This window comes from Pelecanus crispus, chromosome W, assembly GCF_030463565.1.
Source record: "Pelecanus crispus isolate bPelCri1 chromosome W, bPelCri1.pri, whole genome shotgun sequence".
NCBI lineage: Eukaryota > Metazoa > Chordata > Aves > Pelecaniformes > Pelecanidae > Pelecanus > Pelecanus crispus.
Window position 1 is genome coordinate 1,105,222 of NC_134675.1, and position 26,211 is coordinate 1,131,432.

The window sequence follows — 26,211 nt, forward strand, 5'->3', positions numbered from 1 at the left end:
CTGTATGAGGTTCAACAAGGCCAAGTGCCGGGTCCTGCACTTGGGTCACAACAACCCCATGCAACGCTACAGGCTTGGGGAAGAGTGGCTGGAAAGCTGCCTGGCCGAAAAGGACCTGGGGGTGCTGGTTGACAGCCGGCTGAACATGAGCCAGCAGTGTGCCCAGGTGGCCAAGAAGGCCAACAGCATCCTAGCTTGTGTCAGGAATAGTGTGGCCAGCAGGAGCAGGGAGGTGATTGTCCCCCTGTACTTGGTGCTGGTGAGGCAGCACCTGGAATACTGTGTCCAGTTTTGGGCCCCTCAGTACAAGAAAGACATTGAGGTGCTGGAGCGTGTCCAGAGAAGGGCAACAAGGCTGGGGAAGGGTCTGGAGCACAGGCCTTCTGAGGAGTGGCTGAGGGAACTGGGGTTGTTTAGCCTGGAGAAGAGGAGGCTGAGGGGAGACCTTATCGCTCTCTACAACTGCCTGAAAGGAGGTTGTAGTGAGGTGGGTGTTGGTCTCTTCTCCCAAGTAGTTAGCGATAGGACAAAAGGAAATGGGCTCAAGCTGCGCCAGGGGAGGTTTAGGTTGGAAATTAGGAAAAATTCCTTTACGGAAAGGGTGGTCAAGCATTGGAACAGGCTGCCCAGAGAGGTGGTGGAGTCCCCATCCCTGGAAGTGTTCAAAAAGCGGGTAGACGTGGCACTTTGGGACATGGTTTAGTGGGCATGGTGGTGTTGGGTTGATGCTTGGACTGATGATCTTAGAGATCCTTTCCAACCTTAATGATTCTATTATAGTTTTACTTTCATTAAAAAATATTCCTGCCACCAAGCCAGGATACATGAAATTATTCCTCTCCCCTTAACTGGTTTAGTAGTGGACTTGGTAGTGTAGGTTAATGTTTGGACTGGATGATCTTAAAGGTCTTTTCCAACCTAAATGATTCTGTGATTCTATGATTCTACGATAAAAGGGGGGAAAATATAAAGCATCTAATATTTTATTTGTTGAATAAAGTAGATTTTGTTTCCCATGGTTCGGTGTATTGATGAAAAACAATTCCCTTAATTTAAGATGATGTCTAATATATTTAAATATTTACTTACAGAATTGGCACTGGTTGGGTTTGGCCAAGGTCTACCACTGCCTGGACCCCTGTAACAGAAGATAAAAGATGATAACCGAACGACCCCCCAGCTTCTGACCAATTTTGAGGAAGCAAATGTTTTCAAGTAATCTGTTCCCAGATTTAGCTAGGATATCGCTTTTTAAACTGTAATAAAGTGTGATTATAAACCATAACTACACCAAGTTATATTGGTATAGCAAAATTATCATTGTTACACTGCCTTCTTCATTTAATCAATTTATGAGATGATTAAAGATAATTTATTTATTTTTAGAACCTTGCCATTTACATTTAAGACATTTCAGTTCCTAACTCATTTTATTGCCTTTTCAGGACACTACCTGCTAGAACTATATCATAACAAGTCTTTCATCAGTAGCCACGCTGCCAGAGGCTATAGTGAAGATGATATAGTTTTGCATCAGTGTCATAACACTTGCAGATTTAGGAAGCGTCAGACATTCCCCTATCATGTTCTCAACAGAACAATTTGAAAGATGCTGCAAATTTGTGCCTCTTACAGTGCTTTCTTCCTGTTCAGGGAGAATTTAACTCTATGTTACATAATGTTTTATTGTGGCACAGAAGTTTTAAAGAGAGTAAAATACAAGTTGCAAAATTCTTTAAGTTTTCATAAGGAATGTTTTTCTTTGTACTTTGTTCACATTTTAAAAAATATTTGGAGGAAGTATCACACATTCCACAAAAGCCTATTTACAATATAGACCAAAGCAGAAAGGTGTTAAACTGTAAGTGCAATTTCAGCCATAGAAACGTACTCTTGTTTATATAATTAAATACCTTCCTGAAAGACTGTAGCAAACATTTATTGAGTGTCGGTCTAGAATACTGCAAGTATAGTAAGGTTTCATTAGTAAAAGTAATGCTAGTTCCTTATAAATGTTTTTATTCAAACTACTTTTTAGAAAAACAAGCCATTTGCTGTAATACGTATCTAAGAAGAATAACAACTATATTTATATAGGGATATATTCATATATTTTATATATTAAAAATTGAAAACATGCCATTTTATACATACATTTTAAGCATATATTTAGATACATATCTAAAATTAGTTTGCTTCTTGACTTAGGCTACATTATCTCCACAGAAATCACATAAACATGAAATTTACCATACAGCAGGCAAAATGGAAATTTCAGACTTTTCAGACATTCTTTTGTTACACTTTGCCCAAATTGTATATTTATGAGTAGTGGCAATTTCTTAGCAGGTGGGAGAAGAATACAACAGGCAAAAGAAGTCTTTGATAAAGCTAACTCAGACTAAACATAAGACAGATACTAAAAGCAAAATGAAGGAAAGGATAAAGGAAAAAACTCCTTTCCTGACAGAGCAGGTTTTTCTCACAACTCTTGCTGCTATATTAACTTTCTTAATCTTATCTGAGCTCAGAGTAGTTCAGTGGTTAGGCTTCTTACTTTAAAAGTCTTGAGGGAACTAAACCATATGGAAGGTAAAAATCTCAATGTTTACAGTCATAACATATGAATAACTACAATTATTCCTGGTAGCATTAGCACTCCTATTTATTTAAAAATAAGATAAAATGTCTTTTTGAAGGCCCTGAAAAGATAAAGGCAGAGCAGATGACAAAATTTCTGCATTTAAAATGGCAATTTGGCCTCATGGGCTTAGAAAAGCTACATTAGCCACCACAGCTTACTAGATATGGGAAAATTATTTAAATACAGTGCAAAAAGTAGGCTTTATAAATGAGTTGAGGAGGTTTTCTATCTATTTTAAAGTCTTGCAGAACTAAAAACTATTAAGTATATATGTTGCCTCAGGGTTTTAATATTGAAACTCTCTTATTTTTTATTACATTGTTGATAAAAGTATAAAGAATTTGGCTAAAACAATCAACTGAAATAAAGTGAAAATTAAGTGAATCATTTAATTTTATGCTGCTGTGGTAGGTTAGCCTTGGCTAACAGCCAAGCACCTACCCAGCTGCTCATTCACTCCCCCTCCTCAGCAGGACAGGGGAGAAAACAGGAAGAACAGGAAAGAGAAAGATCGTGGGTCGAGATAAAGACAGGGAGATTGCTTACCAGTTACTGTAGTGAGCAAAACAGACTTGACTTGGGGAAATTTAACTTAATTTATTTACAGTTAAAATAGATACTGATTTGGGTAGTGACAAACAAAAAGACAAACATTAAAACACCACCTTTCCTCCCCCCTTTCCCAGGTTCAACTTCACTCCCTCACTCCAGATTCCTCTACCTGCCCCACCCAAGCAGCACAGGGTGGATGGGGGCTTGGGGGTTACAGTCATGTCCTGGTTTTGGCTGGGATAGAGTTAATTTTCTTCCTAGTAGCAGGCATAGTGCTGTGGTTTGGATTTAGGATGAGAAGAATGCTGATAACACACTGATGGTTTAGTTGTTGCTCAGTACTGCTTATGCCAGTCAAGGACTTTTCAGCTTCCCATGCTCTGCCAGGCGCACAAGAAGCTGGGAGGGGGCACAGCCAGGAGAGCTGATCCAAACTGACCAAAGGGCTATTCCATACCATGTGACGTCATGGGCAGTATAGAAACTGGGGGGGTTGGCTGGGGAGCAGCGATCGCTGCTCGGGAACTGGCTGGGCATCGGTCGGCAGGTGGTGAGCAATTGCATTGTGCATCACTTGCTTTGGATATTATTATTGTTATTATCATTATTATATTGTTGTTATTATCATTACTATTTTACTTTATTTCAACTATTAAACTGTTCTTATCTCAACCCAGGAGTGTTTCTCACTCTTACTCCTCCGATTCTCTCCCCCATCCCATCGGGGTAGGGGGAGTGAGCGAGCGGCTGCGTGGTGCTGAGCTGGGGTTAACCCACCACAACAATATAATAATAATAGTGAAAATTTATTAATAATAGTGAAAAATCTTCTCCAGCATGGGTTTTTCACAGACTGCAGTTTCTTTAGGAATATCCATCTGCTCTGGTGTGGGTCCTCCACAGTTTTCAGTATGGATACCTGCTCCACCATGGAGCTCTGACATTGGTGTTCCCTTTGCTGTTTCTCACTTTTTGTTCCAGCCTCTGCTCTCTCTGTGGCATTTTTGCCCTTTCTTAAATATGTTTTCACAGGGGTGCCACTAACTTTGCTGACTGGCTCAGCTTTGGTCTGCAGTGAGGATGTTGCACCCCTGCAGCCCCTCTCCCACAGCACCCCTCCTGCTACTGAAACCTTGCCACATACACCTAATACAACTAAATTTATGATGCTCCTGGATTGAAATACTGTCTATGACCTCTCAGGCTGGTTGTTGCCATTTTTAACAATAAAGGATACTTTTTCATCCAGAAAAATGTAAAAGTATATTTGGCAGATATTTTGCTCTTAACCAGAACAGCTTCCTTTTGAGCTTTCATGGGAGAACAAGCTGGATTTTACAATGACAACTATTTTTGTAGAGTACACATTTTTATATTTTAACATAGCCAGAAATCCAAAAACATTAAATACAACACAGGAAAATTTTAATGTAAGAAAAAGATATGTCTATGTGAAGACAAATGCAAATGAATATGCACTATTCATTAGGCAATAGGGAAGTTATCTTACATAGAAATGCAAGTACTACATGACTTACACCGACAGTTCTTAGCATTATATTATCCCTTACAACTTTTTTGATGTACAAAGTATGAATTCTAACACATTTGGGTCCATTTATTGCTACTGCTCATGGGTTATCCTTAGATGCACTCTGACTGATTTTGAATATTGGTATTGATCAGACTAGTCTTTACTAAGATTTCACAGTATAAGTGCTTCAGTACTATCAGATTTCAGACAAATTTGACAGCAATAACTTTACAGTAAGAAATCAAACTGATGTCCTGGATATACAGTTAAAAGAAACTCAAACCACAGCGCATGTTACTCCATTTGAAAGAGGAAAAAATATTGTTTGACAGTAAAAAAAAAAGTTCTAAAAAATTATTCATGTAGAAGGCATGTAATAATGGAACTCCTTACAAAGGTCTGTGATTCAGCATATAACACAGATCAATATATGCTACAGCATAATATTCCAGCATTAGCACTTTGGACTCTCTTAAGCCTTTAACATGCATTATATGGCAAGGGACAGTGTGAAGTCTTGTTCACAAACAAGAAACAGTATTCTGTTCCCACTTTCAGCTGAACTGGAGGAAAGATGAGTTTGTAAGAAATGTAAAGGAGTGCAGCATATGCCTGATTGATAGACATAGAGATAGCTATGGTTACCAGCTTCATAATTGCTACTTTATATAATGTTGCTCTCAGAAGAAATCATACACTGTCTCAAAGTTCATGAATTCCCTGAATAAAGGACTGCAGTTCATGGTATCCCCTTCAACAGAACACACAAGTTAAAAGAAAAATGTTCTTCCCGCATCACTGAATTAAAAGAACATGATCTATGTACATTTACTGACTCAACACAAGATGAAATGTGATTCTTAAATACTGCAATAATGAAATATTAGTATTTCAACCCATAACCATATTTTTCTTTCTGGCTGTCCTGGTTTCGGCTGGGATAGAGTTAATTTTCTTCCTAGCAGCAGGCATAGTGCTGTGGTTTGGATTTAGGATGAGAAGAATGTTGATAACACGCTGATGTTTTTAGTTGTTGCTAAGTACTGCTTATGCCAGTCAAGGACTTTTCAGCTTCCCATGCTCTGCCAGGGGCACAAGAAACTGGGAGGGGGCACAGCCAGAATAGTTGATCCAAACTGCCCCAAAGGCTATTCCATACCATACGGCGTCATGGGCAGTATAGAAACTGGGGGGGGTTGGCTGGGGGGCAGCGATCGCTGCTGGGAACTGTCTGGGTATCGGTTGGCGGGTGGTGAGCAATTGCATTGTGCATCACTTGCTTCGTGTATCATTATTATTATTATCATTATTATACTGTTACTATTAGCATTACTATTTTACTTTATTTCAACTATTAAACTGTTCTTATCTCAGCCCAGGAGTGTTTCTCACTCTTACTCCTCTGATTCTCTCCCCCATCCCATCGGAGCAGGGGCAGTGAGCGAGCGGCTGCGTGGTGTTGAGCTGCTGCCTGGGGCTAAACCATGACACTGGCAGAGGAGTTCTTTTTTTCATCCAGGAACCCATTTGCCAATCTTTTTTATGTAGATACTGCTTTATGTGGATAACTATCCTCAAAATATATCTTACCTATCCTGATTTTTACTTATAGAACACTTTATTTTAGAAAGTTGTGTTTCCTTTTCTTATCATAAAATCTCCTTCTGAGGACAATCTATGTACTGCTTATATACTCGTACTGAATGTCAAATATCTAAATATTTTTTCTACATCGATTCCATTTAAAAGAAGAAATGCCTACCCTTTGGAAGGTTCCTAGAATTGTCTTGAGTCCAGTATATGCTGTCTGTAATAGACTAATAACCAACTTTAGATTTTATTTGCTTCAAGAATTCAAGTTTTATCTGGAAATCAGAATAAATTAAGGATATGTTGGATTAGATATTTTTCTAAAACTCAGTACCTCTTTTACTTTTTTCAGGTTTGTAACACTTTATTTGAAATGAAAATTATCCTCTCTTGCTTATGTTTCCTATAGGAAATAAAATAAAACTTAACATAAAATAAAACTTAAAAATAAGAGTAAAAATGAGTATCTATCATATAATAACAAGCATATATAAATCTTGACTGTGTTTTCTGTGTCGATCTGCTGCAAACTCATTCTTGAAAGACAAAGGTGTAAAAGGAGTAAGAAAATAAAATGTTCTCTGCTTTAGATTGTAATATCATTTTAGTGTCTTCATATCCTGACTGCCATGCTGCCTTGTGACCACCCAGGGATTGCAAAATGCTGGTTAAAAAACAGTGTAGTAACTTATGTAGAGGTAGGGCCAAGATACAAGAATCACTTGATAATCTCTGGCTTGTGTTATGTTGAATGTAATTATAACAGCCCCTTAAAATTTCTGAATCTCTTAAGAGAGAAATCTAAATAATGCAAGGAGCACCTTATTTTTTCCCAGCTCGCTAATCATAGAAACATCTCTTAGTGAGCAAAGCATTTATCATAAGTGCAGAAGATTACTGATTTTGGGCTATTTGCTATGCTAAAATGCTTAGTTTAAATCTAGTCTACTGTAGATACAGCAATTTTACATCTGAAATTTTTCTACATGCTTAGGAAGGGTGTGTGTCTCTACAGGTGTAAAAGGAATAATGCATTTCAATGACCAAATCCACACCTGAAATAAATTCATATAGCTTAACTGAACTCAGTCAATTTACACTAAATGACAAACAGCCTGAGAAGTCCACAGAAATACTGAAGAACTTATATCTGTAATACTGTTCTGTCCAGTTAGAGTGGAAATAAATGTAGGTACAGAAATAAAAACAGCAATAGAATGAGTCATCCACACTCTTTTTTTCAAATACGTGTCCTTTTTATAAATAGTTATACACAATGGTTTTATTTTGCTAAAATAATGTATTTATTTTGCAGAAAAGAAGCATACTTGTACTATTCTTGGCAAAATAATCAGGAAAAAAAAGGAAAATAATGTCATTAAAAAATGCATACAAGCAAATATCAGTGACTATACTGACGAAATATTCCCAATATTTGAATTTTGTCCTGTAAAAGAAACTCAATATTTGTACAGACTTGGAAGGAAAGCAAAAGAGCATGTAAGAGATGTGTGCAGAAGAATTGCTGTAGTTTAACTTTTTTTAATTGCAGTTATTATCCATTAAAGCATGTTTACTAACCAAAGCATGTTCTCCCTTGTCTTATGTTTATCAAATGTTACTTCTACAATGAAATAATGGCTTTTTAAATATAATAAGATTTTATTATTATGCTTACATGTTCATTCCAGGCATCCCCGGGCCACCTAAAGCATTCAGTGGGGGTCTCATTGCACCTCCATAGTTCTGCAATGATAACCAAGGGTCAGACTACCACAAAACAAAAAAACAAAACCAAAGAGGAGGGGGAAAGAAAGGACAGCAGGTTAATGATAACCCTACATAACTGCTCACTAGAGGCCAATGTAATTCATTCTCAAGTTTATGGGTGTTCTCTATATTGGCCAGATTTACAAATCCATGTCAGAATGAAGTCATGAAGACCTGGGAGAAATCCAACAATGAGATTCAAAGTGTTGGTCTGGTGCTGTATATACGTTGAGTGATATAAGACATATCAGTTACCTAGAACTGATCTAGAACTACAAGAGGATGTTCTGTTGCTGCAAACAAAAACCCCACACATAATTTCCTTCATTATTAGAAACTCTCAGAAGTGTCCCATAGATAGCTGGTTTGCAATAATAGGTCCAAAGGCTGCAAACTGATGTCGTCTTCTATATACAACTGTGCCATCTGAAGATAGTATTATTCATAGCGGCTAGTCATCAAGCACTACTCATTCCTGCCTTTTTTTGTAGTGCTGGAAGACTGATTGGTGTGCATACTCAGGCAAAAGTCAGCCAGATTAACTCAAACCACCTGTTTAACATGAGTTATCCTAGAAAATTTTGCCTGACATAGATTAGAGGATGCTCACAGTAACAACTCCTCTGTCAGAACTGTAGGGCAGTAACTGGTGGGTAGCCAAAACAGCTAGGCACAGTAACACCTTCAGTTGGCACTACTGGATCTGGAAGAGGACACAGTCTTACTGTAACAAAACAGTAGTTCTGTATCGATTTTATTTCATTTTCACATCTTGATTTGGAGGGCTGAGCCATTCTCCTAATTTGGTCTGTCTGGTATCTCCCCTCTTTACTTTAGTTCAAGAATCATTTGTGTGGACCTGGGTTAAAGATCTTTATGGAATACTGCAGGGCTAGAAGAATTCTAGTCAAATGTACTTCTTGGTCATAAAATATTTTCATTAAGGCTACTGATACATAGATTCCTTCAGCTGCAGCTATGGTCTCTGCAGAAGTTATTGCCCTAATTTATTCCTTACATCTTTTTAATCAAAGCCACCATCTCCACTGTTTATCTGGTAGTTGAGTTGTTCATAAAAGTGCTCCCTAACTTCTGGTGGTCAAAATGAGCCAGATTAGCCAAGACTTATTTTTTTAAATACTTAAGATAACCCAATTGGTTTTGACTAGAATGCATTAGGGAGCATGTGAGAAGCTCACCAGCAGATATGAGGGACTTGGAATAAGTAGCCAGTCACAGATTGTAGGTAGCAACTTGTTAAGCTGGCATAACTGCAGCTTGAAAAAGCCTGAACCAAAGCCTTTGGAGCTTTTCAAAGACTCAAGCATTTACAACTGTATACCACTTTTTGCTTCAAGTTATTTAGTTTGAAACAGTCTAGAATCATAAAATATAAAACTGAGGTAACTTTTCTGGTTTTGGAGGACTTAAGTCACACTATGTATGTCTTTACACTGAAAAAAATTGTTTACAGTCATGGTTTATATTGACATAAGCATATGACAATCATATAGGCATCAAAGCATTTCTACTGGTAATAGTTTATATCAGTTGGGAAACAAACATATAAATGTTGTACTTGATATAAGCATTTCTATACCAGCACATTAAGGTTTTCCCATTTACTGCCTGTGCAGCAAGGCAGCAGGCTGATTCTTGCAATTCAAGGTTGCTTCACTCCTTGAAAACAGAGCTAGAGAAATGCTTATGATTGATAAGGAGGAGAAACGGCAGCGTGAACTTCAAATTTTACATTAAAATCTTTCTGTCACTCAACAAAAATCTAGATCAATAGTGGATGAAGAAAAATCTTTAAAGAATACTTTTGGGATTTTTTACTACAAAGAGTTTGACTAAATTGTATTAGATGAATTCTTCCCTCCTAAACAGTGCAATCAATTAGGTTGGGAGGATAAGGGAACACCTACTCAGTCCTTGAGCTTCTTTACAAATCCTTTAGTTATAACATACACTGTCTGGGGGACAAACATAACTTTTCTGAAAGCAGCAAGTTGCTTAAGTAAGTTTTAATTTCAACCATTAATAAGAATAACTTATTCTTGAATTTGAGACTTTGTACAGCTGCAAGTCAGGATTAATTCTATAAAAGAGATAAAATTTATTTTAAAATGTGATTAGAAGAACAGGTCCTGGCACATTCTATCTTCAACTCACAGAAAGCCAGAGTAATACAGTATAAGTACAGATCCTGTCAATAAAAAGACATATATATCCATGGAAGGTACCTGTGGTCCTAAAGGAACCATTCCTCTTGGGGGAGTCATTCTCTGCATTGGCCCACCCATGTTTGGATGCCCTGGAAAGAAAATTATGCAACTTGAACAGCTATGCAATATACAAGCACCTTCTAAAACAACTTTAACAAATAATCCCTTAGTTTAACAAAGAGTTTACAAAATTGCAGTAAGCTTTGAAACGTAAAGAGAAAGACACAAGTTTGAGATCATAGTACTTTTGAACATTCCAAATAATTATTTCACACTTCACCTTGCTGCCGTGTTGGGTCCATCCCACTAGGCAATAATGGCTGACTTCCTGGGACACCTCCAAGTGCCTGCAGACATAGAAACAGTATTAAAAGGAGATAATACACTATAATTTGTGTTAAACATATAATACAGGTATTTTGTTTTTAATTCTCAGATGTTCCAAATCAGGAGTAATCTGGAAGAGTTAACTCTCCTAAATGCCTAAGACCCTGATTATGGATTTGCACAAACAAAATCTTGGGCTTCCATGGAATTATGTATAAATAATATCCAAAATATACTCTTGTCTAATTTTCTTTCTTTTTTCCCCAATTCTTCCTTCAGTTTACCTTACCTATTTTTTAACCTCAGAACATTACCTATTTCTTGGTTACCTGGTAATTTATCCTAAGCTTAAATTTTTACAGTTTTCCTTTTTAACCATTATTTTAACATCTTCCTTTAAGAAGCCAGAATGTGAAGATTGTGATCTTCTCTGAGAATGAGTCATAAATGAGCTGACTTCACAGCATTCAAAGGGTAAATTATAGCTGTGATGTGAGTGATATTTTAGCTTCCACTCTGCCTTACTCTTGAAGGACATGAACGCTAAAATAAGCTTATTATCCATCTACAGGAGAGTAGTACAAGAGACACAAAATTTGCTCCTAAATCTTGCCTTCAAGCATGAAAGCATATATTGTGTTGTTACCTCACCTCTGGTCCAAATCAAACACATTATTTTTAAATCCCCAGTTTTTTATCTGCCCTTTGAGATTATAGTAACCTTTAGGTTTAAGGCTAATTTCTACTGTCTATTACCTATAGTTTAGTCAACTAGAAAAATGTTGTTATAAATGGATCTTTGTAGCTGATCCATAAAGTGCTATTAACATTTCAGAACACCACCACATTTTCAGTAAAAATGTATCTGGAGTGAATAAATCTGGTATTATGAAAGTAATCTACTTAGGCAATAGAGTTATTGCTTACTGAGGGAACAGTTCAGTTACTCTTGACTTGGAAATACTGTGGTAGTTTGGGATATATACAAAGGGGAACCTTCTGCAAATACTCCAAGGTTTATTTCCACAAAAGGTAGGAAATTCAAAATTAAGATCCACATTGTTACCTCATTTTAACACCTACTCAAAAGGTATCCTATTGTAGTATTTATGGAATATATATTAATCTGAGACTACATAATTTAAATCAGAGTTTTATATTTACCTCAGTGGTTCCAAGTCAGGATGATATGCAAGAACACCACATGAAATACACAGAGAAGTGCCAAATCCTAGTGAAGCAGGAACTGCTCATTTCTGTCAGAGATGACAGGTGATAAATAAGGACAAGGAGGGAGGAACTGCTGTAAGCCCATTTGACTGAAGACTTAACTCATGCAGTAATTAGTGTGGATAGTTACATAAGAGACTGCAGTTCCTTTCCAGTTTATCATATTACTTTTCAAGAAAACTGCACAGCACAATGCATTGCCAAGAGCAGGTGCTCTTGTAGGACTAGATGAGTGAGTACTAGAGGTACTTTAGGTGCATTAGTGAGATACGCAGTATATGCTAACTTTCCTTGCTAAAAAGCTTAAAACTAGCTCAGATATCCTTACACAGCACTGCACTGTGCTGTGTGCGCATGCCCTTTGTTACACTTCCTTGCATAAGAAATATAATCCCTACTGCAATGCATTAAGGGATAGAATTATAGTTACAGTGGGAACTTTAACTCTGATTTTTCTGACTTTCATGTAATCAAAATTTCAACCTTAAAGGTGCATTACAATAGTCTATTACTTCCACACACTGCCCATATATACTGTAACTTACAGTATGGCAGCATTGCCAAAAGCAGTAATTCATGAATGCAGCACAATGTAAATGAATTGCAAGACCTGTAATTCACTAAGATTACGTTACAGTTCTAACCTGAAAATATTGTCCCTTGATGATCACTTCAGGAATGTTAAGTTACCTGTTTCCCTTGTGAGAAAGTAGCTATACTACAGATAACTTAACCTGGTCTCAAACATCATCAAGAGGAACATTTGAAGAAGTCTTGCAACCTGAAGTGTCCAGCTCACTGAAATTTAAACTTCAACTTTCTGGCAATGTGCCAGTGCTCAAGATCATTTTGTTGACATTGTGCCATACAGACATAAACAATAGCCAGAACTGAGGTTGGAGCAGAAGAGTCTCCTCATCAAGCTGTGACCACAAGAAAAGCAGTCCTGGAAGTCTAAGCTGCACAACCCCCCCCCCCCCCATTCCAGCTATCCTATCAACCTTTCCCAATCTTTTAATTGACTCAGTTTCACTTTCAGAGCTCAACTGATAATTTCCATCTGCTTGTCTCTAACTTTTCATCTGCTAACTACTGTGTTCTCCTCATCTATCTACACTAAGGAGAAGAAAAATGTAAACATTTGTAAAAATGCAAAAGTTATCTGCTTCCACAACCATCTTTTCACAGATGGGCCAATAAAGGTCTCTGCTGACAAACAGCAGCTCATTACTCAGTCTATAAGAGGCACAGTGTACTTTATAATATCTTTACCTCACCAATAATCTCCATAACTACAAAGTAAAAATACTTTACACATCTAACAAGAAATATGAGAGTGATGCATTTTATGCATAATTAAGTATAAAAATTCTCAGTGCTAACTGCTTAATGTGGTTAGGAAAGTTTACAGAATATAGCAAACATGGAGACAATCTGCTGCCTTCTCAGAGGACACAGCACTGATTGGCTAAGATTAATGAATCACTGCACAAGACAACTATATGTAGACAGGCTTAATGCACAATAAATTTTGAGGTGTAGACACTAATTAAGCATAGGAAAGTGAGCTGACAGTGGTGTGTCATCATACACCATATCAAAATAACCATTTAATGGTCAGACAAAATGGGGTAGAGAGAAACTAAGTGAGTTTTGTATGTCAGAGAAATTGGTAGCCAACGAGAGTACATTCCCTGTTCTCAACAGTGCACGATGCCCCTGGAACACAAATGTGCATCAGTGATAAATTCTTACCTGATTGGGTATTCTTAAAGGTGGCCTTGGACCTCCAGGGTATCGAGGGGACATGAAAGGCTATGGAAAGAAAAGGAGTGCTGAATAATTCAAGTTAGCTTGTAAATACTGTGTTGAGTCATTGGGTATATAGCTTGCGTCATAAGAAAAACCTCAGGAATCCAGCTTACATGCTTCCACAGAGCATCCAGTACATTGTTCTGCAATGTTTTAGCTATAACTAAATAAATTCTTACTGTATTTATCTACTGATACATTATTTTAAAATATAAAATTTTGCTACAGCTATTGTGAAGGCAGATATAAACAACTTAATGCATCAACTGGAAGCTGGCGGCTCATGGCTTGCACGGGTGTACTCTTCACTGGGTAAAACACTGGCTGGGTGGCCGAGCCCAGAGAGTAGTGGTGAATGGAGTTAAATCCAGTTGGCAGCCGGTCACGAGCGGTGTTCCCCAGGGCTCCGTTTTGGGGCCAGCCTTGTTCAATATCTTTATCAACGATCTGGATGAGGGGATTGAGTGCACCCTCAGTAAGTTTGCAGATGACACCAAACTGGGTGGGAGTGTCGATCTGCTGGAGGGTAGGATGGCCCTGCAGAGGGACCTGGACAGGCTGGACCGATGGGCCGAGGCCAACTGTATGAGGTTCAACAAGGCCAAGTGCCGGGTCCTGCACTTGGGTCACAACAACCCCATGCAACGCTCCAGGCTTGGGGAAGAGTGGCTGCAAAGCTGCCTGGCCGAAAAGGACCTGGGGGGTGCTGGTTGACAGCCGGCTGAACATGAGCCAGCAGTGTGCCCAGGTGGCCAAGAAGGCCAACAGCATCCTGGCTTGTATCAGGAATAGTGTGGCCAGCAGGAGCACGGAGGTGATTGTGCCCCTGTACTCGGTGCTGGTGAGGCCTCACCTGGAATACTGTGTCCAGTTTTGGGCCCCTCAGTACAAGAAGGACATTGAGGTGCTAGAGGGCAAGGAAGCTGGGGAAGGGTCTGGAGCACAGGCCTTCTGAGGAGCGGCTGAGGGAGCTGGGGGTGTTCAGCCTGGAGAAGAGGAGGCTGAGGGGAGACCTTATCGCTCTCTACAACTGCCTGAAAGGAGGTTGTAGCGAGGTGGGTGTTGGTCTCTTCTCCCAAGTACTTAGCGATAGGATGAGAGGAAATGGCCTCAAGCTCCATCAGGGGAGGTTTTGGTTGGATATTAGGAAAAATTTCTTCATGGAAAGAGTGGTCAAGCATTGGAACAGTCTGCCCAGAGAGGTGGTGGAGTCCCCATCCCTGGAAGTGTTCAAAAAATGGGCAGACGTGGCAGTTTGGACATGGTTTAGTGGGCATGGTGGTGTTGGGTTGATGGTTGGACTGATGATCTTAGAGATCGTTTCCAACCTTAATAATTCCTAGTTTTACTTTCATTAAAAAATAATCCAGCACCAAGACAGGAAACGTGAAATTGCTACTCTGCCCTTAATGGGTTTAGTGGTGGACTTGGTAATGTTAGGTTAATGGTTGGACTGGATGATCTTAAAGGTCTTTTCCAACCTAAACGATTCTATGATTCTATGAACTATGAAGAATAAGAAACCATTTAGATCATATAATCACACATCTAATTTTTTGACTGGATAAGGGGGAATAGAAAAGAAAAATGGTTTTGGAAGACTCAAGAAGTAAATAACAGCATAATAATTAGCAAATACTTTCTCTTCAATTTTACAATAATACAGTAAAATACAGTACAAGATTTAACCTGTGAGGGCACAGATTTCAAGTGTATGTCATAAATATTTAGAACTTTGGTGGTGATGGATCTAGAATTTTTGGCAGTGGTGAAGTGTATTAACTCAGTATTTTACTTCTTACATCCCTCCATACGTAGCTCCATGCTCATTACAACTCTTCTTCTCTGAAAACCAAATATCCACTCAATTCGCATACCATCCTGCACTCTGTGAGATTCTAGGGGCTCTTCACTTCTACTATACTACATTGCAGCCTAGAAAAAAGTTCAGTCCCTTAACCTAGGTCCAGAAATAAATGATAAACAAATGGTAGCATCAGCAAAGAGCTTTAACATCTCTACTTGTTCCATCTCAAAGTGCAACAGCAATCTAGAAATCTAAAAAGCGAGGAGATTAGTGGCAAGTTCGAGATCTACCAAGACAAATCTGTTATGTCAAATGAGATATTGCAGAATCCCACTCTTTGGGATCTCCTGGAAATAAAGCAAATGTACCTAAACAGAAACCATCTCCTCTGCTATAGCTAAGGAACACAAACAGGTCACTAAAACTCTATGGTCCACATCATTGCTTCATGAATGAATGGCATATTTGGGCTCTGTCAGCTGTACTGTGTTATAAACTAAAATGTCAGTTGTCATCATTATTAGCAATCCATGCAATAATATTAATAATAACTAGCAACATAATTATGTTACTAATAATTAGTAATATTTTTCACATGATCTGCAGAAAAAAATTTACAGAACCTCTGTCCTGGTTTTGGCTGGGATAGAGTTAATTTTCTTCCTAGTAGCAGGCACAGTGCTGTGGTTTGGATTTAGTAGGAGAAGAATGCTGATAACACACTGATGGTTTAGTTGTTGCTCAGTGCTGCTTATGCTAGTCAAGGACTTCTCAGCTTCCCATGCTCTGCCAGGGGCACAAGAAACTGGGAGGGGGCACAGCCAGAATAGTTGATCCCAACTGCCCAAAGGGCTATTCCATACCATACGGCGTCATGGGCAGTATAGAAACTGGGGGAGTTGGCCGGGGAGCAGCGATTGCTGCTCAGGAACTGGCTGGGCATCAGTCGGCGGGTGGTGAGCAATTGCATTGTGCATCACTTGCTTTGGATATTATTATTACTATTATTATTATATTGTTGTTATTATTATTATTTTACTTTATTTTATTTCAATTATTAAACTGTTCTTATCTCAACCCAGGAGTGTTTCTCACTCTTACTCCTCCGATTCTCTCCCCCATCCCATTGGGGCAGGGGCAGTGAGCGAGCGGCTGCGTGGTGCTTATTTGCTGGCTGGGGCTAAACCACGACAACCGCTCACATGTCAGAATCAGATAAAAGTTGTAATAATAATCTTCTACATAAACACATGTTCCAAAAAGATACTAGAAAGAAATTTAAAATACAGAGGGTTTACAAACTGGAGAATAAAAGTTAAATGACAGTTGTGAAAAGATTACATTAATAAAAAGAGCCTTTGAAATTATGTGCTATAAAAGAGGGAGGCTTCTTCATGCCCTCTATCTGATGGTGAGATTCTATGATAAAAAGAGAGAAAAAAGGTTGTGTGTGTGGTGAAGGTTGTAAACACGATCCTTGTGAAGCAGTAAGAGTGGGAGGAAATCAGAATCTAAACAGTTTCCTTAAAGGTCAACTAATTACATTCTATGGAGTGCAGCACACTAGTATACTTGATTTTCTATATTCAGCAAACTGTAGTTTTAGTTTTTTACAGTTGTACATCTCATAAAAGGGATGTCAGCAATATCTATCGTCAACCATATTATAGAATCATAGAATCATAGAATCGTTTAGGTTGGAAAAGACCTTTACGATCATCCAGTCCAACCATTAACCTACACTACCAAGTCTACTCTAAGCCAATCAAGGGTAGAGTAGACTAAACCATGTCCCGAAGTGCAACATCTACCTGTTTTTTGAACACTTCCAGGGATGGTGACTCCACCACCTCTCTGGGCAGACTTTTCCAATGCTTGACCACCCTTTCCGTAAAGAAATTTTTCCTAATTTCCAACCTAAACCTCCCCTGGCACAGCTTAAGCCCATTTACTCTCGTCCTATCACTAACTACATGGGAGAAGAGACCAACACCCACCTCACTACAACCTCGTTTCAGGTAGTTGTGGAGAGCGATAAGGTCTCCCCTCAGCCTCCTCTTCTCCAGGGTAAACAACCCCAGTTCCCTCAGCCACTCCTCAGAAGGCCTGTGCTCCAGACCCTTCACCAGCTTCGTTGCCCTTCTCTGGACACACTCCAGCACCTCAATGTCTTTCTTGTATTGAGGGGCCCAAAACTGGACACAGGATTCCACGTGCGGACTCACCAGTGCCGAGTACAGGGGAACAATCACCTCCGTGCTCCTGCTGGCCACACTATTCCTGACACAAGCCAGGATGCTGTTGGCCTTCTTGGCCACCTGGGCACACTGCTGGCTCATGTTCAGCCGGCTGTCAACCAGCACCCCCAGGTCCTTTTCGGCCAGGCAGCTTTGCAGCCACTCTTCCCCAAGCCTGGAGCGTTGCATGGGGTTGTTGTGACCCAAGTGCAGGACCCGGCACTTGGCCTTGTTGAACCTCATACAGTTGGCCTCGGCCCATCGGTCCAGCCTGTCCAGGTCCCTCTGCAGGGCCATCCTACCCTCCAGCAGATCGACACTCCCACCCAGTTTGGTGTCATCTGCAAACTTACTGAGGGTGCACTCAATGCCCTCATCCAGATCATTGATAAAGATATTAAACAAGGCTGGCCCCAAAACAGAGCCCTGGGGAACACCACTCGTGACCGGCTGCCAACTGGATTTAACTCCATTTACAACTACTCTCTGGGCTCGGCCACCCAACCAGTTTTTAACCCAGCGAAGACTATTCCCGTCCAAGCCATGAGCTGCCAGCTTCCCAAGGAGAATATTGTGGGAGACGGTGTCAAAAGCTTTGCTAAAGTCCAGGTAAATGACATCCACAGCCTTTCCATCATCTACCAGGCGGGTCACCAGGTCATAGAAGGAGATCAGTTTGGTCAAGCAGGACCTGCCTTTCATGAACCCATGCTGGCTGGGCCTGATCCCCTGGTTGACCTGCACTTGCCTGTTGAGTTCACTCAATATGAACCTCTCCATAATCTTTCCGGGCATTGAGGTCAGGCTGACAGGCCTGTAGTTCCCCAGGTCCTCCTTCCGGCCCTTCTTGTAGATGGGCGTCACATTGGCAAGCCTCCAGTCATCAGGGACCTCCCCTGTTAGCCACGACTGCTGATAGATGATGGAAAGTGGCTTGGCGAGCTCCTCTGCCAGCTCCCTCAGTACTCTCGGGTGGATCCCATCCGGCCCCATAGACTTGTGAGCGTCCAGGTGGCATAGCAGGTCATTAACTGCTTCCTCCTGGATTATGGGGGCTCCATTCTGCTCCCCGTCCCTGTCTTCCAGCTCAGGGGGCTGAGTACCCTGGGGATAACTGGTCTGGCTATTAAACACAGAGGCAAAGAAGGCATGAAGTACCTCAGCCTTTTCCTCATCCTCGGTGGCAATGTTCCCCCCCTCATCCAGCAAAGGAGGGAGATCCTCCTTGGCTCTCCTTTTATTGCTAATGTACTTGTAAAAGCATTTTTTATTATCTTTTACAGCATTGGCCAGATTGAGTTCTAGCTGGGCTTTTGCCTTTCTAATTTCCTCTCTGCAGGACCCAACAAGAGCCCTGTACTCCTCCTGAGTTGCCTGCCCCTTCTTCCAAAGGCGGTAGACTCTCCTTTTTTCCCTGAGTCCCCGCAAAAGCTCCCTGTTCAGCCAGGCCGGTCGTTTTCCCTGTTGGTTGGTCTTACGGCACGCGGGGACAGCCCGCTCCTGCGCCCTTAAGACTTCCGTCTTGAAGAAGGCCCAGCCTTCCTGGACCCCTTTGCCTTTCAGGACTGCCTCCCAAGGGACTTTCCCAACCAGGGTCCTGAACAGGCCAAAGTCTGCCCTCTGGAAGTCCATGGTAACAGTTTTGCTGCCCCTCCTCCTTATGTCACCCAGAATTGAGAACTCTATCATATCGTGGTCGCTAAGCCCAAGACGGCCTCCCACCACGACATCTCCCACATTCCTTCTCTAGTAGTAAACAGCAGGTCAAGCGAGGCACCTCCCCTGGTAGGCTCGCTTACCAGCTGCGTCAGGAAGTTATCCCCCACATGCTCTAGGAACTTTTGGGACTGTTGCCTCTCTGCTGTGTTGTATTTCCAGCAGATGTCCGGCAAGTTGAAGTCCCCCACGAGAACAAGGGCTAGCGATTGTGGGACTTCTGCCAGCCGCTTATAGAATGCTTCATCTATCCCTTCAGCCTGGCTGGGTGGTCTATAGCAGACTCCCAACAGGACATCCGCCTTGCTGGCCTTCCCCCTCATCCTTACCCATAAGCACTCGACCTTATCATCACCACTGTCGAGCTCTATGCAGTCAAAACACTCCCTAACATACAGAGCCACCCCACCGCCTCTCCTTCCCTGCCTATCCCTTCTGAAGAGCTGACAGCCATCCAGTGCAGCACTCCAGCCATGAGAGTCGTCCCACCACGTTTCTGTGATGGCGACTATGTCATAGCCATCCTGCTGCACAAGGGCTTCCAGCTCCTCCTGTTTGTTGCCCATGCTACGTGCATTGGTGTACATGCACTTGAGCTAGGCTATCGATTTCACCCCCAGTGTTGCCATGCCACCCCTGGGCTCCTCACTAGCGGGCCCATTTATATCCCCTTCCCCCTTCAAACCTAGTTTAAAGCCCTCTCAACGAGTCCCGCCAACTCATGGGCGAGGATCCTTTTCCCCTTTGGAGACAGCTGATCTCCATCAGCCGCCAGCAGGCCCGGTGCCATGTAAACCTCCCCATGATCGAAAAAACCAAAATTCCACCAATGGCACCAGCCTCTGAGCCACCTGTTAATCAGGTGAGTTTTCCCATTCCTTTCAGCACTCCTAGCTGCCACTGACGGGATAGAGGAAAAAACTACCTGCGCTCCCGATCCTGCGACCAATCGCCCCAGTGCCCTGAAGTCCCTCTTCACTGCCTTAGGACTTCTATGTGCAATCTCGTCACTGCCCACCTTTACAACCAGCAACGGGTAATAATGGGAGGGCCTCACGAGGTCGGGGAGTTTCCTAGTAACATCCCTAACCGGGCCCCAGGGAGGCAGCAGACTTCCCTGTGGGATGGGTCCGGGCGGCAGATCCGGCCCTCAGTTCCCCGCAGGAGGGAATCACCCACCACAATTACCCTATGGTTATTTTCATTATCTGTGTGCTATTTAAATTCAGTTTTTTTTATAGCTAATAGCAATGCTAGGCAGGAAAAGAAATGGAAAAGTTCTTTTTGTTCTGTCTTAATGTAATAACGCTCTACAAGAGCATTAGGTCAGCTCTACTAAAGCACAACAAGGCTAAAAGTAATATATTAGAATAATATGGATTGAGCTAATTTAAGAATGAACAACTGCCACTAGATGTCATGACAGCCTTATATTACTTCGGTGGGTTGGATTTGGATTTGGTTTTTTTTGCTTTATGCAAGAGCAATATGTAACATTTGCATTTCAAACGTGCTGTCAACACATTATTCCCATGCATATCTTAGTATTTCTGATGATCAAAACTGCTGAATGAAGCAAACTACATGACAATTCCTTTGCATTATTGTCCTGGTTTAACCCCAGTCGGCATCTAAGCACCACACAGCCACTCGATCACCCTCCCCCCACGGTGGGATGGGGGAGAGAATCAGAAAAAAAAGTAAAACCCGTGGGTTGAGATAAAGGCAGTATAATAGGGCAGCAGAGGAAGGGAAAGTAATAATAATGATGATAATAATATCCAAAGCAAGTGATGCACAATGCAATTGCTCACCACCCGCCAACCGATACCCAGACAGTTCCCAGCAGCGATCGCTGCTCCCCAGCCAACCCCCCCCAGTTTCTATACTGCCCATGATGTCACATGGTATGGAATAGCCCTTGGGACAGTTTGGATCAACTGTTCTGGCTGTGCCCCCTCCCAGCTTCTTGTGCCCCTGGCAGAGCATGGGAAGCTGAAAAGTCCTTGACTGGCATAAGCAGCACTGAGCAACAACTAAAACATCAGGGTGTTATCAGCATTCTTCTCCTACTAAATCCAAACCACAGCACTATGCCAGCTCCTAGGAAGAAAATTAACTCTATCCCAGCCGAAACCAGGACACCAGCTTAGTATTGGGTTTTAGTTCCACTTTTATCAGTGTGGCTGCTTCTGCTCTTCCCGGTATCTTGGTGGCCCATACCATAGGAATGACAGCATCTAAAATTTCTTTTGGTACTTTAAACTCTCACCCATTTTCGTACTGTAATAGACATAACTGAGCTTTCCAGGCATTATTTTTTTGGAATGTTTACTTGAATTGTATTTTTGGAAAAGGCTATTTGTGCCCCTAACTTATTCAATAAATCTTGACCTAAGAGAGGTACCAGGCATTCAGGCATGTACAGAAATTCATGTGTTAAAATTTGATCTCCAATTTTGCATTCCATTGGCCTTAAGAAGGGTCTCACCTCCCGCTTTCCCATGACCCCAGCCACAGGCATAGAAAATTTACTTAAAGGTGCCTTACAACTGTTCACTACAGAATAAGTGCCTCCTGTATCAACTAAAAATTCTATAATGTCATTCCCCAGCTGAACTGGAACCAGGGGATCTGCTGGGGAAATTGTTAAATTCACATCTGGTCCCCTTCATTCAGAGTCATAAGTCCCCATCATTAACAAATCTGCCTCTGGCACTTGACCCCCCTTTGCTGGTGATTGTACTCCCTCCCTTCTTTTTTGGGGGGGACATTAATTTTTCCAGTGTCCTCCTTCTCTACAATATGCACATTGATTTATCCCAACAGGGCTATCGGTTAAAGGCTGGGGTACATATCCTCGGCCCCTTCCTCTTCTTGCCATTCCTCTACAGCCCCTTCCTTCCTCTCTTTGAGAGTCACTCACTATTGCAGCAGCTAACAAGCTAGCTTGCATCATTCTATCTTTTTGCCTCTCTATTATTATATACCTTATAAGCAATACTTATTAGCTGTGCAATAGTCATATCCTCCACACCATCCACCTTCTGTAACTTTTTCTAACTTTTTCCGAATATCTGGTGCTGATTGCCCAATAAACAACATATTAAACATCATTCTATTACTATCCTCCTCGGGAATCAATTCCATCCATCTCCTAGCTGCTTCACATAACCTTTCATAGAATGCTGAGGGATTTTCATCACTTTCTTGTTTTACCCCATATAACTCAGAAAGATTTTTCTGTTTAGGAACCCCATGCTGTATCCCGTACAAGATCAGTTGCTGATATTGTTTAATCATTGTTCTCCCCGCCCTGGTGTTGGGGTCCCAATCTGGTTCCCTTTTTGGCATAAACCGAGCCAGATCATCCCTCACATTCTCTCTCTCATTTTCCTCGTTTGCTTTTTCCAACACCAGTCGTTTATCTTCTGGAGTGAAAAGAGTATTCAACAATGTTTGTACATCTCCCCAAGTAGGATTATGATTTAACATAATTGTTTGTCTTAATCTATTCATCTTTTCAGGGTTATCCCTGTATGATCCTACTGCATCTATTAATTTACATTTCTTTCTATTGTCATGATCATTTTGCAACATGAAAAACAGATCAACATATGGAACTTCATCCCACTTATCCATCCTCTGACAAGACAACATTAATTGCAAAATAGTATTATAATTCAATGTTCCATTTTCAGGCCATTTTTCTCCATCCTCTAACTTATACATTGGCCACCACTGACTACAATACTTTTTCAATTTTTCTTTAGTCAGTGGATCCCCACCAAATTTTCCCCAATGTTTCAGGATGCATCCTAAAGGAGAACAAGGGGGCACTTCTGTAGAGGAGCCAGATCCCATATTATTTCCTAGGAAATTGCTTTATCCAGAACTTCAAACACTCAGCCTCAGTTAGCATCTATGTGTATGAAGTATCCTACTGCAGCAGTCCTTCCATGGAGCGACTTATGCAGAGGTATTCAAACTCACATTCAAATTCAAATACAAATACCAAATCCAAAATACCAAAATTCAAATTGCTCCTCTATCAGACTTTCCCCTTTTTCACAATATCTTGATTTTAGCATTGCACCTTTGTGTCACTTACTGCCCAGCAAAGAGATGCCAGGCAGTTCCAATCTGGGCCGGGCCCTACTGAGCCGGAACATGCCAGGCAGTTCCATGATGTGCCAGGTAGTTCTGCGCCAGGCTATGCCCCATAAAGGCAGCAGTCCGGCGCGGTGACAATATGGAGAACTTGTGCCTGATGACTCTGCGTGCTGCTGCTGGGCACCTGTGGGCAGGGGCCGGACGAGCATCCATGCTGTGCCTACTGCGAGAAGGAGTTGGGGGGGCCAGGGAGGGCAGGGGTTAAACCCACTGCCCTAGGGTGCACACCCTAACAGGGGTCTCAGCATGTCTTGGCAGATCGAGGTGCTGCAGGAAGTGCTGGAGAAGCTGAAGGAAACGTGGATCCCTGTATTGGGTTTGTGTGGCAAGGTTTTGGGAGTGGGAGGGCTACAGGGGTGGCTTCTGTGAGAAGCTGCTAGAAGCTTCCCCCATGTCCGATAGAGCCAATGCCAGCCAGCTCCAAGACAGACCTGCTGTTGGCCAAAGCTGAACCAATCAGCGATGGTGGTAGAGCCTCTGTGATAACTTAGTTAAGAAGGGGGAAAAACTGCTGCACAACAGCAGCTGGGAGAGAAGAGTGAGAATATGTGAGAGGAACAACCCTGCAGACACCAAGGTCAGTGAAGAAGGAGGGGAGGAGGTGCTCCAGGCACCAGAGCAGAGATTCCCCTGCATCCTGTGGTGACGACCATGGTGAGGCAGCTGTGCCCCTGCGCCCATGGAGGCCCATGGGGGAGCAGGTGGATGTGCCCGAAGGAGGCTGTGACCCCGTGGGAAGCCCACGCTGGAGCAGGCTCCTGGCAGGACCTGTGACCCCGTGGGGGACCCACGCTGGAGCAGTCTGTTCCTGCAGGACTGCACCCCATGGATAGGACCCACACTGTAGTACTTCATGAAGAACTGTAGCCCGTGGGAAGGACCCACGTTGGAGAAGTTCGTGAAGGACTGTCTCCCGTGGGAGGGACCCCACGCTGGAGCAGGGGAAGAGTGTGAAGAAGAAGGAGCGGCAGAGACGACATGTGATGAACTGACCGCAGCCCCCATTCCCTGCCCCCCTGCACCGCTTGGCGGGAGGAGGTAGAGAAAATTGGGAGTGAAGTTGAGCCCGGGAAGAAGGGAGGGGTGGGGGGAAGGTGTTTTAAGATTTGGTTTTATTTCTCATTACCCTACTCAGTTTTGATTGGCAATAAATCAAATTAATTTCCACAAGTCGAGTCTGTTTTGCCCATGACAGTAATTGCTGAGTGATCTCCCTGTCTGTATCTTGACCCATGAGCCTTTCATTGTATTTTTTCTCCCCCAGTCCAGCTGAGGAGGGGGAGTGATAGAGAGGCTTGGTGGGCACCTGCCATCCAGCCAGGATGAACCCACCACATATCCATATTGCTGGGCATGCTTTTGGGCAGCAGCTTTGTGCCCTGTCACTCTCTTTGGCAGCTGTACACAGGTAGGCTATGACTTGCAGGTCCTACGGTAACACCATGATGAAGTGCAGAGAACTGGTCATGGCAAACTCAGATGCCCATTTGCCCTGCCACTGCAGGTCTGTGGGGCAGTGCTTCCAGTGAGAAACTCTCTGTGAAGGTAGCACAGGGCTGTTTTTAAGGTGGTGTTTGGGGTTTTTTTTTTTAATACAAGGTTTAAACTTCAAAGCCTTCTCTCCCTTTCACAGGGAAACTTCACTTCCTAGTTGTTGATTTCTGTACTCCAAAGCATGCTGAAAACAGTCAGACCTTTACTGTTACTGAGCAGAAATATCCTTAATGTGCTTGTGTGTGTACTGGGAAAGAGATGGTCTTTGTGTTTCAGGATGTGGCAGGACGGGGGGATATTAACCTGCTGGAGATGCCTCGCCAGTCCTTCCTGGGCCCTGATGGACAAGCCTAGATTCATGCACAAGTTCTCTTTCAGCATGTCTCAGCCAAGGATGAGTCAGGTGACACATGGGGAGCGATCAACAACAGCGGACAGTGTGGGAATTAGGGAGCTGTGGAAATTTGGAAAGGCAGCCTGGAAAGTCTGATCTCTCAAAATTCCCACTACATAAATCCACAAGATATAAATAAGGTGTTGAGTTAGAGCATCTATCCAACACAGATGTGCTCTCTATACCCTTCCCCCTGCAGCTGTGCAGATTTGTCCCATGGTACTCAAGCGCCAGAAATAGACACTGCAGTGACAGACACTCCAAGAAAAAGGTACTTTTCACTGTATCTCATCGTCTTGCAGCAGTGAGAGAAAGCAGGCTCCATCTGGCAATAGCTTGGTGCTTCACCTCCCAACCACTGCACATTTCCTCTCAGACTGATAAGTTTGGTTCAGAGTCAGTTATTTGAAAGCCAAGGTATCAACATCATAGACTCATAGAATCATAGAATGCTTTGGGTTGGAAGAGACCTTTAGAGGTCATCCAGCCCAACCCCCGTGCAGGGAGCAGGGACAGCTTTAACCAGAGCAGGGTGCTCAGAGCCCCATCCAACCTGGCCTGGAATGTTGGCAGGGATGGGGCCTCCACTGCCTCTCTGGGCAACCTGTGCCATTGCTTCACCCCCCTCAGTGTAAAAAATTTCTTCTTTATATCCAGTCTAAATCTATTCTTCTTTAGTTTAAATCCATTATTCCTTGTCCTG

The 26,211-nt window shown here is 42.1% G+C and overlaps 1 protein-coding gene across 28 annotated transcripts in view; it reads right to left on the minus strand.

Moving 5' to 3' along the window:
• The window catches only part of LOC142596543 (single-stranded DNA-binding protein 2-like), a 145,947-nt gene that overhangs the window by 24,305 nt on the left and 95,431 nt on the right, over positions 1-26,211 (minus strand). For 14 of the 28 annotated variants that reach the window (XM_075725701.1, XM_075725729.1, XM_075725728.1 and 11 more), the window contains 5 exons: positions 13,631-13,690; positions 10,599-10,665; positions 10,337-10,407; positions 7,999-8,066; positions 1,090-1,138 (listed from right to left, as the gene is read on the minus strand). In XM_075725701.1, the coding sequence (XP_075581816.1) occupies positions 1,090-1,138; positions 7,999-8,066; positions 10,337-10,407; positions 10,599-10,665; positions 13,631-13,690 (315 nt within the window). Of the gene's footprint in view, positions 1-1,089; positions 1,139-7,998; positions 8,091-10,336; positions 10,408-10,598; positions 10,666-13,630; positions 13,691-26,211 lie in introns of all 28 variants that reach the window. The other 14 variants (XM_075725710.1, XM_075725705.1, XM_075725715.1 and 11 more) reach the window with 6 other exon arrangements.